Consider the following 11879-nt stretch of genomic DNA (forward strand, 5'->3'; position numbering starts at 1 on the left):
GGCGACCCCTGCAACCGTGCAGATGTTTATACTTTGGTTGCAGGTTTTGCAGATATAGATATTGACTCGTCCACCTAGCGTATGAGTTGCTATGATTGGAGCATATCGCGACAGTCATAAGTCACGGACTCATGGGTAGTCTGCATTTTGGGTATTTTATTTATGGCTCGTGTCCTACGTGGCACATGTATTCGTTGAGCCTATATTTTAGTATGTAATTAGTGTAATTTGTTTTATAAGCCTTAAATAGATAAACTTGTAAATGGCTCTTTTTGTAATTAACTGTTATGTATTAGATGTATTTCCGCTTATGATATGTGTTCCATTGCACATTGATTATTATCTTCCGCTGTTAGATGTAACTCTGATTATCTGGTGCATGTTATGGTGCATGTGCCATATGTTGGCTGAGCGACGTGTAGTCGTGCCACTGTGAAGATCCGTTTGTATGTCTTCAAAAAAAAAAAAAAGGGGGTCGTCACAAAAGGGATAGGGTGAGAGACATATGTCACAAGCTGAATGGTTGGGAGGAGATAATGAAATCATCTTTAACCAACCAGGTAATGACACGTGGCAATGGGGAGATTGTCTTTTATTTTAAGCCCTAACTTTTGTTAAATTACTGCAGAACCTTACTTTATTAAAATCCTATCATTCAATAATTAGCATTTCACTCATATTTAATTTAATTACATTCTATCAATACCATTAATTATTTATTCCATTATAATCCATTATTATTTTTATTCCAATTCTATTATTCATTTAAGACTTATTTTATTTACATAATATAAATATTATCACCTGGAATATAATTATTAGCCCCATCTATTTAATAAATACAATTTATTAATTGCTAATCTCTCCATTTATTTTCTTGGATTTTACATCCTTTACAAAAAAATGACATTACTTGTAATGACATTTATGTGAAAGGACCAAAACATATATATTTATGTCGTTTCACACTGAAACGACGTAAATTTATGATGCTTTAGGAAGAAGCATTGTTAAAAAAAAATCTAGACGGATGGTATCACAGCCTAAAGCAAATGACGTGAAATAAATGATACCAACTGATTGGTGACCTTTTTCTAGTGAATGGTGACCTTTAAATAATGACATAAAATGCCTGGTTTTTATGTTGTTGTAGTTTTTCTACATAATTCTAGAAACCAAACAAGGGTTTTACCTTCCATGTGAAAGGTAGATATTGTGAACCTTTGTTGATCTGAAGTAACCTAATACTCAAAGAATTGTGATGCTCAATAACACCAACCTTCCGGATCCCCACCATCAAACGATGAAAAATCCAGCCAAAGGGTTCTTGTGGGGAATGCTTCACCAAAATTGTGGTCTTCATGAAAGGAATGTCCTATTGTAGTCGTGCTGGTAGTCCCATTATCGTAAGTAGCATTTGGAACTTGAGGTTGCTTATCCCCGTTGTTTGCTATCAACATTGCTTGATTAATTTGCCATAGATGATCTTCTTTGTTTTTATATATCTATGTATATTAGATCATTCAAATTAAATCGGACACATTTACTCCATACACTTTTCGAACTTTGGCATAATGCAGAAAAAAGGGAAAACTTGTTCATAACTGGGCTGATTTAAATTACACTAAAAAAAGATAATAAAAAATCAAATAAAATGATTTGGCTACTTGATGCCTATGCTTGAAACTAGCTCAGCATGAAATAGTATATGTAAATAGTTGGTCTGGTCAACATGAAACTAGCTAGCTGGTCTGGTCAGGGCAAACACCTGACCATATATATAGGCCAGCTAGCTAGGATATGTAAAAAGTTGTTCCTCGTAGAAAATGTATATAATTTATTAATCAAGAGAAGGAATTAGTAATTCATCCGCCTTAATGAGTCATTAATTAAAGGCAGTCCGTGCTTGAAGGGTCTTGTCTTTAACATCTTTCATCTACCATTTCAATTTTCTAGTAGTCATTGCCTCGATCTGGTGTGATGTTTGCCAGAGTGCCTTATCCGTCCAACCTCACTCAATCGGCGGGAGAGCAGCATGCGGAATTCTTTTCTCGCATTCATCTCTAAAAACTCTGTCGTTGTTCCACTGGGAAAAGAATCTATCAACCTAATCATGGAAAAAGAAGTTCTTAAAACCAAGACTTTAAAAGGGTATAGTAGGGAGTCAAAAGCTAAACAATAATATAAATTGGATGGAGGATCGAAGACGTTTGATTCCACAATTACCTGTTCTTGACACAATTCCTGAAGGTTTGCTACATCTTTCTTTTGAGCAAGTTTCCCGGCATTTTCTAAGAGCGACCGGCACTGGTAGTTGCAGGAAATCTGAAATCATATGATCAAGCAACTAGAAGAATTATCGTGTAGCATTTGTATATATATATATATAAAACAGAATTACTCCTCTGTAATACAAGATTAAAAGATAATTCAATATATATATATATATATATATATATATATATCTGTGTGCTCTCAATTGTGAATAGAATTTTAAAGTATAAATTATTGGATTTGACATAAGCCATGTTATGCTTAATTGTTAATTTTTGGATGAATAATGCTATGCTTACTTGTTTTGTCCTCAACATTTTTCCTGGCAGGCGCCAAGTTATTGTTGTCTAGGTATCTCTTGACTACTACTGCCTCGGTGCTTCCCAACGAGCTAATTAAAGCAGGTAACTAGTGGTCCAATTAAGTATATAGGTGATTAATAGATCAGGAATTATACGTAAAGTTCTCTCTATTAGTCATCAATGACCTCTATTTGAGGTGTCATGGATGGGCATGGGCATTCTCGACAGAGCAAGAATGACCACAGGGGCGACGACATTTGTCTTCTCAGATCGATACTAATCAGTGGCAAGGAAAGGGTCTTTTAGTAGTTGCTAAAGCCCATTTTTCTTGTAGTGATGCATTGACAAGAGAAAATTTGGTTTGCCTATGAAGAGAAAGGGTGAAGAAATAATGTTGTCGTACACAAACTACAACATAAAGCAGTAGAAACTCACAATACCTCCTCATCATGCAGTTTACTCAGTCGAAGAATGCATTCGTTCATTTCATTCTGTTTGTGGCGTGCAACTGCTAATTGCTTCTCCAGAGATTTTATCTTCACTTTACTCAGTTGAAGAGTGGTCCTTATTGACGACAATTCTTTCATTATTCCATCTAATTCGGTACCTATAAGCTGCAATAACAGGAGAATTAGTCATATAAAGTTATATTTTTTTTTTAAAAAAAAAATAATGAAGATGAGGTTTATAGGAGGACTATTTTACTTCAACTTTGTCTTGTATGGCTTGTTTTGAACCCAAAGAGATCCAAAGCTTTCCGTTGACTGCAGCTGTGGCAATAACTCTCTCTTTTAAACATATAAGCTGATTTCTTTCTTTAATGATCCGCTCCCTATCCGCACATTTTTTATTGAACCACCAATCCCACCTTGGACTGGGACGAAAGCAGTCTATCTGCTTCAACAGTCAAAGGAAAACGCACAGAAATAGAAAAGATGGTCAATAGATCAATACAGAACTAATGAATTCACTGATCGAGAAAGTTATGTTTCATGTTCAATCTTACAGCATCGTTAAGCTCATCTAATGAAACACTTGAACTTATGGCGTTCTGCTGGCTTTGATTGATTTCTTTCAAGAGTTGCTTTTCCCCGGACAAAGTTTTTCTGCCATGAAGCATCCGGAAATTCAACTTCTGCATTAATGTCAACAGTGCTTGAATACCCAAGACGAGAAGGAAACCGAAATATATATATATATCATAAAGCAAGACGATAAATATACTGTCCTTCTTACATTCTTATCAAGGTCTTGTAATGATGAGCCTGAATTACGTGATCTTCTCTGGTTTTTATAAAAAGGTGAAGAATGCAGCTTGTCTATAGCTAGTTGCAGAACATCAAATTCTCCTTTCTTTTGGAAAAGAGAGAGAAGGAAATCAAAAAACTAAAATGGAGAGAAAACTTCACTTACGACACTTTATCTTTCGTCAATTTATAATCATACTATTAAACTTTAAAAATGGTAAATTTAGTATATTAATTTGTCAATTTTTTTCAATTTCACTTATCCATTAGGATATTCTGTTAATTAAATTCTGTCAAAATTTTCAAAATAGTCATGTTGTTTATATATATTCAAAAATTCAGGTATGAGTATTTTTGCAAATTTCATTAAGGGCACGTATGAAATTTTAAACCAAATTGCAGAAAATAAATCATTTGGGAATTGCATTTTGAAAACTCAAAAAAACTATTTTTTTCAAATCACAGGCAAATCGGTGTTTTTTTTTTTTTTTAAACACAGAATTTTAAAAGCTAACCTACGATTTTAAAGGTCAAAATGCAATTTGGCCAAACGCTTAACTGTGTTTTTAAAAATCATTTTTCAAATTACACATTTTAAAATCGCTTTTTGAAATCGCAAATCCAAACAGGGCCTAACTCCTGACCAACGCTTAAATCCTTGCAATTTTTTTTAAAAAAAAAAAAACAAAAACAGTATTTTAGCAATTTTGACACCCCACCGTTAAGATTTAATGAAAAATTGTAACAGAATGGTGAAATTGAAAATTATAATAATAATAATAAATAAAATAAAAAATTGAAAAAAATTGGAAGAGCAATACACAAAATTGACAATTTTTAAAGTTTATAAGTTCTATGATTGAAAAATGATGAAAGATCAAGCCAGTGATGTAAGTGGAGTTTAAAAAAAAAAAAGAAAAAAAAAAAAGACCAAAAAGCAATAATATTGGTTCAATTCATTAAAAAAAAAAAAAAAAAGGTCCAAAAAGCAATAACATAGGTTCATTCTTACATCGATATCAAGCACTCGTTTTGACAAGCATGATTTGCTAGCCCTCCCTCTGTATGCATTATTTGCAAAGCACAGGTTGTCCAGAGTTGGTTTAAGAAAATTCAAGTTCTCCACACACTGTCTGAATCCAGTATCTCGATATTCGAGCCTAGAAACCAGCCGATCCTGATCATACTGTTGACAAAATTCAGCAAAATAACGTTCTCTTACATCATTAATCTTGCTCCTTGAATTGAGATGATATCGTTAATTCAACCATAACAACGAAACAATTAAGGTAATTAATGATATCATGCATTGTACTATATATACAGATCGACCATTTCTAACATACCTTCCTCTCTTCTATGTTTGTGGAGATTTGAAGAACCTTTTGCTTGATATTTTCCATAAGCTTTTTGGCCTTTTCGATTCTCACTTCCAAATTTGATGGCCATAATTTAACGAAATAGAATCGATGGACTTTCTTGGGAGCAGGCCCTTCTTCAGCAACATTCTTTAGTGGGTCATCAAGTATTGGCTCCTCAGTGTCCTTTTGCTTTCGATTTTCATGCAAGTGAATGCTGTTTCCTTCACTCTCAAGTGGCGGAGATATTTGTGTAACATTACTTTTCAATTCCTCCATAGTTCTGATCGATCGACTTTGCCTGAGGTTCAGAGACTAAGAAAATCTAATCAAGCTGGCATGTTTACCTTAAGTAAGAGGTAAATATTAGAATATGTATTTTAGCTGCACAGTTATGCATCCACATGCAAACCAAGTACAAAATCAACTGCTACATAGAACAAAAATGGAAATCGAAGATAAATAAATAGACAAAATTTAAGTCACTAATTAAGCAGATAGTTAGGAATCTTACCTCAAGCGAGTAGATAAACACAAACTTTCAGTTGACCTACAGGATCTACTTATAGTTTATAATGGTAACGTGACGGCCGGGGTCCTCCCAGAGTAAGCCATGCACCCATGACTTAGCACTACAAAAATGCATGCAAATAGTCACGTGCAGTTTGACACGTGTACAGTGTCGTACACGTGTCAAACAGTTAGACACGTGCAGTTTGACACGCGTATTACGCGTGTCAAATGTGCATGTCACGAACTGCACAATTCGACATGTGTATTCCAATACACGTGTCAAATTGTTTTTTAATTAAAAAAAAAATCCAAATTCAGTTTTTTATTTAAATCAAATTTAAATTTAATTATTTAATTGTATTTTTAATTTAATTAAAAATACAATTAAAAAATTAAATAAAAATTTTAATTAAATAAAAAACTGAATTTGGATTTTTTTTTAAAAAAATAATTTTGTTATTGTTTTTTAAAATTTATTTGGGTTAATTAAATTTTTTTTTGAATTTTTCAACACAAACCAATAATTAATAACATATTCATTAACAAGCAAATATTTACGAACAAAAAATAATTACACAAAATATCTACAAATCTGAAGGGCGTCCCTGCGAATCACGAGGTACCGTCCCAGGCGTGTTCTCGCCAACCGGCGATTGCTGCGCAATGAATGGTGTAGCGGGCGAAGGTGTAGCGACAGTGGAATGCTGGCTCAACTGTCGTCCAACAGGCGACAACGTACCAACCGTTGTCGAATTACCTGCAAATAATATAGACAATTAAAGTATATAATATTACTTGCAAAATTAAAGGGGTAATGAAAACAAATTGAAATTAATTTTGTCCTATACACAATATAAATCATACCTGCAGATGCACTATTAACGGACGACGTACTACCTACATGTGCAGGAGAAGACTGATTACCAACACATGGTGCTGGTACTCCCATGGAGGACATGAAGACCTCAAACTGTCGCAAGCGCTGCTCTATGCCGTCGAACTGTTGCACGCGCTGCTCCAACCGGTCATTCCTCGCTCGCTCAGCCTGTAGCTCCGCTTGGATCTCTTCCATCTTCCGAGACTGTTCGGCCCAATCCCGCGACGTGCCCTGAGATGGTCCCCCCTGTGACCGAGGCCTATATGAGAAACATGTCCCTCGAACAGGTGTGACGTTCGGCCCAACCTGCCGAACCCTCCCTGCATACTCAGGCCTCCCAACCGCCTGTTCGTAAGCGTCGTTCGGTGCCCAACGCACCGTGTCTGCGGAGACGCTTTGCGTGGCGGCTGGATCACTGGATAAACTCTGCGTCATCCTCTCCTGTACGTCGTCAACATGAAAAATTCATATATTGAATAATGACATATCACACATAATTTAAAAATATTAGTAAACTAAATCAGTAGCATACGCATAAGACCCGTGTACGGTCGTTCACGTAAGTGCCGTCCTTCCTTGTGTGGGTCTTCACGAACGACGCGGCGCGAGTGGGGGGCGTGCCAGATGTACATGTCTGTCGTCATGCAATTGACATATATAACAAACAGATAGCGATAAAAATAGTATAAAGAAAAAGAAAAAGAAAAAAAATTACCAACAAATATTAAAAACATAAACATATATATTTAATTACCTCCTCGTGATTAAATCTGGCATAACTTTTAGATCCCGCACAATGGGGAAGGTCATTCCGCTCCCGCAACCTTTTCATCCGTTCAGAGGTTGCCTACGCATTGAACATGAAAATAAAAATGTAACAATTGACACACTTAAATTAAAACTAAAATTAAATGAACTGTTATTAAAAAATAGTTGACATTTTTTTGGCCTACATACGATTTTATGCTCTCTGCACCAATCTCTCAGCAGGAAGTCTACATCTTCTGCATCATACTCCTCAAAAAAATTTTCCGGCATTCTCGCACGGATACTCTCGGGCGTGTCACCGTCTCCAATTTGTAGTTGGGTTTTGAACCTCGACTTCCACGAGCGATGCTTACGGCCAATATCATTCCACGCCTCCTGTTGTGCCCTGCGCACGTCTACTGATACAGGTAGATAGAACTCCTCCTGCACATTTCAATCAAAGCATTATAGGTTTAAAAACTTCAAGAAAAACATTAATCTCAAGTTTAATTCAAATAAATAATTAAATTATATTCATAAACATACCATCAGCGCGTTCCACATTGCCTGCTTAATCTGCCTATTTACCCTCGCCCATTCGTCCCGCATGTGTATGTAGGACCCACTCCTGATCATCTTGCCCTCTGCCCGCCGAAAACGATTGCAGGCTCGTCCTACAGGTTTTATAGCAGCATTGTACTGCAATACAACCTTCTTCCCCCTCGGGTGCACCCAGTTTCTCGCTGGGTCGTCAATCACCTCATAATAAATGGTCCCGTCTGGGTTGTACCCTAATAAAAAATATATTCAACATTTAATTGGTTAACACTAAATAACACACACACACACACACACACACACATATATATATATATAAACAAAATGTAATCAAATAGTTATTTTTTTCTAAACCAAACAAAATATTTTGGTAACATAATATGAGTTTTAAGGATGTCTACATATGTACTTACCCATCAACCGAATCTGCCCAATCCCTATGTGCTACGTCGCTGGGTCGCCTGCAACCTCCTCGCCAACCTCTCCGGCTGGTGGAGGCTGCTGATCATCATCTGAATCCATACCCTGGGGGCTACCGGGGGCCAACTGATCGGTACCCAACATCACAACGTCCTCTTCATGGGTACTCTGGCTCCCCCCCACATCTGGCATCTGACTCTCACCGGAAAGCGGCATCTAGCTCTCACCAGGTAACGGCATCTGGCTCTCTACATGCCCCGGGCCCTGACTCGCTCCCGATGCTGGCATCTGTCTCAGCCCCAAAATCTGGCCCTGCATCGCCGCCTGTGCCGGTATCTGTCCCAACCCCACAGCCGGCATCTGCATCTCCCCGGTCTGTGACAGTGGAAATCTACCATCCTGCGTCTCACTATCAGGGTTACACGTCATAGGTCCACTATACGTATACGGAAAGTACGGCGCATAACCTGGTGACCCCATCCCCTCTCGCACCCACCATCGATAGGCGTTACCCGGTTGGGTGAACCCTATCTGAGATAATGTCGGCAGCTCCGACAATGGAGAGCTGCAAGGTCCAGCTGTGCTGGTCTGCCCGTGATCTGACGTGGGCACGGCCACCATACCCGGCAACAATGGTCTATAAGCCCCGTCTGGGTGGTGTGGCCACGCCGCAGTATATACTGCCGTCGAATCAGTGGGCGTGGTCATGGGGGGCACGGGTGGGCGAGGTGCCCGATATGCATAAGGAGGGCGTCCCTGGTCCATCAATACCTGCGAACAAAGGTAGACAAATTAATTAGAATATTTTTTGTAATATATTTTTAATGAATATGCAAATTATACAACGAAATTTATGCAAATAATAAAAATTCGTATTCAGTTCAAGCGAATTGTACAAACAATATATATATCAGTCAAGTGTGTTGAGTTCAAGCTAATTATACTCACAAGAAATACATCAATCATTGTATCACAGGAGCTTCAATCGGATCAATGTCGGGCCTGTCGTACTCGAATTCATCATTCGTATCGGGTAGGTCATCAGTGTCTAGTACGAGCGGTACGCACTCATGGTAGGTTGTACCATCCTCATTACTCCCATCCCCCTGGCCAACGTCGTACACGTTGCGCGGTTTGGTCCTAACCGCACAAACCCAATTTGGGTTCCTTCCATCTTCGACGTAGAATACTTGATCCACCTGAGATGTAAGCACGTACGGCTCGTCCTGAATCAGTTCTCCCCTGTGGACGAGGTGATTGAAGTTGACAAACACTAGGCCATACTCGTCTATTGTGAATCCTCTTTCCATCGTGGGGTCTGCCCAATTGCACTTAAATAGGACATATGTAGTCCTGTCATAGTACTCGACCTCAACTATATCGGTTAACTGCCCGTAGTACGTTTCGCCTTCAACGGTAGGAACACATACGCCGCTGTTCTGAGTCCTCCTTCCCACATCATGGGCAAGCGTGCGAAACAATTTCCCATTTACCACGTACCTGTTGTACTTTACCGCTGTCTCCTTCAGCCCTCTACAACGCATAACCAAGTTGTGGCCCAATTCCTCCCTACGTTGATCGTCAAGGCCATCGACCTATGTTATAATTACAAATATTAAACACGTGTATTGGGTAATTATATTGAACCCGCATAAATTTATCCAACTTCAAAATTACAACTATTTCCTTACATATGCAGGGTACCATTCGCAGAACTGCTCATGATGTTGTGCTTCAATAAGAGCCTCCGTAATGTGACCTCTAGTGCATGATCGCCTAAGCGAGTCTTTGTGCATCCTATATTCAACGTATACAATTATGTAGTAATTGTTATTAATTGCGTTATTCGAATTATGTTAAATATATAAACACTACTTACGTCCGCAAATTGTGAAACTCTTCAGAGTTGAACACAATATAACGATGAATCTGGTGCATTATCAACCCGTTCAGGGTAACACGCGTGCCCGCCCCCTTGGATCCATCAGGATTCCTTTGAGGTCTGTTGTGGAATGTTGGTGCATGATTCAGATACCTTGAACAGAACGTTACCAGCTCGGTCGCTATGTACCCCTCCGCAATGCACCCCTCAGGAGCCGCTTTATTGCGCACAGTAGACTTGAAATTCCCCAGACTCCTGGTGTACACACATACACGACAATTTAATTGTCGTCAATTATGGTTACATTTAAATCAAATTATATATTTACATATTACGCCGAATTTTACCTCTCTACCGGGTACATCCATCTATACTGCACGGGTCCGCCGAGTCTACACTCGCGCACAAGATGCACGACCAAGTGAACCATGCTGGTAAAAAACCCTGGAGGGAATATCTGTTCTAGCTTGCACAAAGTGATACAGACGTCACCCTGCAGTCGATCCATATCTTCTTGTGATAGCTTTGTTGAGCATATGCCTCTAAAAAATGCAGAAATCTCCACAAGAGGTCTAACAACTTTATCAGGCAATGACTTACGCAGTGCAATTGGGAGAAGCTGTTGCATCAGTATGTGGCTATCATGGCTCTTCAAGCCGGAAATTGTATGGTCCTTGAGCCGAACACATCGTGAAATGTTCGAGGCGTATCCGTCCGGGACCCTCACATTTCGAAGAACCTTCAGGAAGTCTTCTTTGTCCTCTCTAGACATGGTGTGACAGGCAGTGGGAATATACGTTTTACCATTGGCGGCCGTGAACGGATGCAACTTAGGTCTCAACCCCATTTCCTACAAGTCTATCCGAGTTGCCAAGTTGTCCTTCGTTTTCTCTTTTATATCCAAAATAGTGCCAAGTATATTGTCCATGACATTTTTCTCTATGTGCATAACGTCAAGATTGTGCCGAAGCAAATTGTCTTTCCAATACGGCAATCTGAAAAATATACTTTTCTTCTTCCATATAACATCTGAACTCCCTGCACCCTTCTTCCGCTTCTTCCGTTTCTTCTTCTTACCCGCGGTCTCATCCCCAAACGCAACTCCGTCCAACTGTTGGAGGATCTCGTCTCCGCATGGCACAATCGGCGCGCTGTCAAATTCTTCAGTACCATCAAATGTTCTCCTGTTCAGCCGCCACAGATATTCAGCCGGCAGGTATCTCCTGTGCCCCATATAGCAAAATTTGCAACCGTTCTTTAAGCGTACAGAACGTGTCGATTGCATACAGCAAGGGCATGCCTTCGCACCCCTGTTAGGCCAACCAGATAAATCTGCATACGCTGACAAGTCGTTTATTGTCCACATCAACTGGGATCGCATAATAAAATTTTCCTCCTTTGAAGCATCGAATGTCCGTACCCCTACATTCCACAGTTCTAGCAACTCATCAATCAATGGCTGAAGGTAAACATCAATATCCATACCTGGTGAGCTCGGTCCAGGGATAACCAGGGACAGGATGAAGGACGACTGTTTCATGCACATCCACGGTGGCAAATTGTAGGGCACAAGCATTACGGGCCATGTGCTGTGGGATGTGCTCATGTTCCCAAATGGATTAAATCCATCTGCTGCCAAACCAAGCCGGACGTTCCTACTCTCTGCCATAAAATCTAGATGTAAAATGTCAAACGATCTCC

General features: G+C 39.1%; 2 protein-coding genes across 3 annotated transcripts in view; both read right to left on the minus strand.

Annotated features, from left to right (window-relative positions):
* Positions 1-1673: 1673 nt before the first annotated feature.
* LOC133859189 (proton pump-interactor BIP103-like) lies at positions 1674-5486 on the minus strand. Its single transcript, XM_062294516.1, has 7 exons — positions 5170-5486; positions 4836-5009; positions 3583-3711; positions 3282-3470; positions 3017-3190; positions 2227-2325; positions 1674-2107 (listed from the first exon to the last, which is right to left on the minus strand). The coding sequence occupies exons 1-7, from the start codon at positions 5458-5460 to the stop codon at positions 2012-2014; spliced, it is 1152 nt and encodes a 383-aa protein (XP_062150500.1). The 5' UTR covers positions 5461-5486; the 3' UTR covers positions 1674-2011.
* A 770-nt stretch (positions 5487-6256) lies between these two features.
* Positions 6257-11879, minus strand: part of LOC133861567 (uncharacterized) — an 11060-nt gene continuing 5437 nt past the window's right edge. Inside the window, exons 1-8 of one of the 2 annotated variants that reach the window (XM_062297355.1) lie at positions 9245-9327; positions 8290-9067; positions 7865-8109; positions 7529-7762; positions 7326-7418; positions 7104-7205; positions 6559-7012; positions 6257-6451 (exon numbers count right to left, since the gene is read on the minus strand). In XM_062297355.1, the coding sequence (XP_062153339.1) occupies positions 6279-6451; positions 6559-7012; positions 7104-7205; positions 7326-7418; positions 7529-7762; positions 7865-8109; positions 8290-8293 (1305 nt within the window). In that variant the 5' untranslated portion in view covers positions 8294-9067; positions 9245-9327 and the 3' untranslated portion in view covers positions 6257-6278. Of the gene's footprint in view, positions 6452-6558; positions 7013-7103; positions 7206-7325; positions 7419-7528; positions 7763-7864; positions 8110-8289; positions 9068-9244; positions 9328-11879 lie in introns of those variants that run through there. The other variant, XM_062297354.1, reaches the window with a different exon arrangement.

The sequence above is a fragment of the Alnus glutinosa genome, chromosome 2, assembly GCF_958979055.1.
Source record: "Alnus glutinosa chromosome 2, dhAlnGlut1.1, whole genome shotgun sequence".
NCBI classification, from domain to species: Eukaryota; Viridiplantae; Streptophyta; class Magnoliopsida; order Fagales; family Betulaceae; genus Alnus; species Alnus glutinosa.

Bases quoted from the DNA above. Each gene is read 5' to 3' on its own strand.
- LOC133859189 (XM_062294516.1), bottom strand. From the start codon at position 5,460: ATGGAGGAATTGAAAAGTAATGTTACACAAATATCTCCGCCACTTGAG. The intron at 3,471-3,582 runs GTAAGATTGAAC...CTGTTGAAGCAG, and splicing joins TAGATGAGCTTAACGATGCT to ATAGACTGCTTTCGTCCCAG. The intron at 2,326-3,016 runs GTATTGTGAGTT...ATATGATTTCAG, and splicing joins GTAAACTGCATGATGAGGAG to ATTTCCTGCAACTACCAGTG.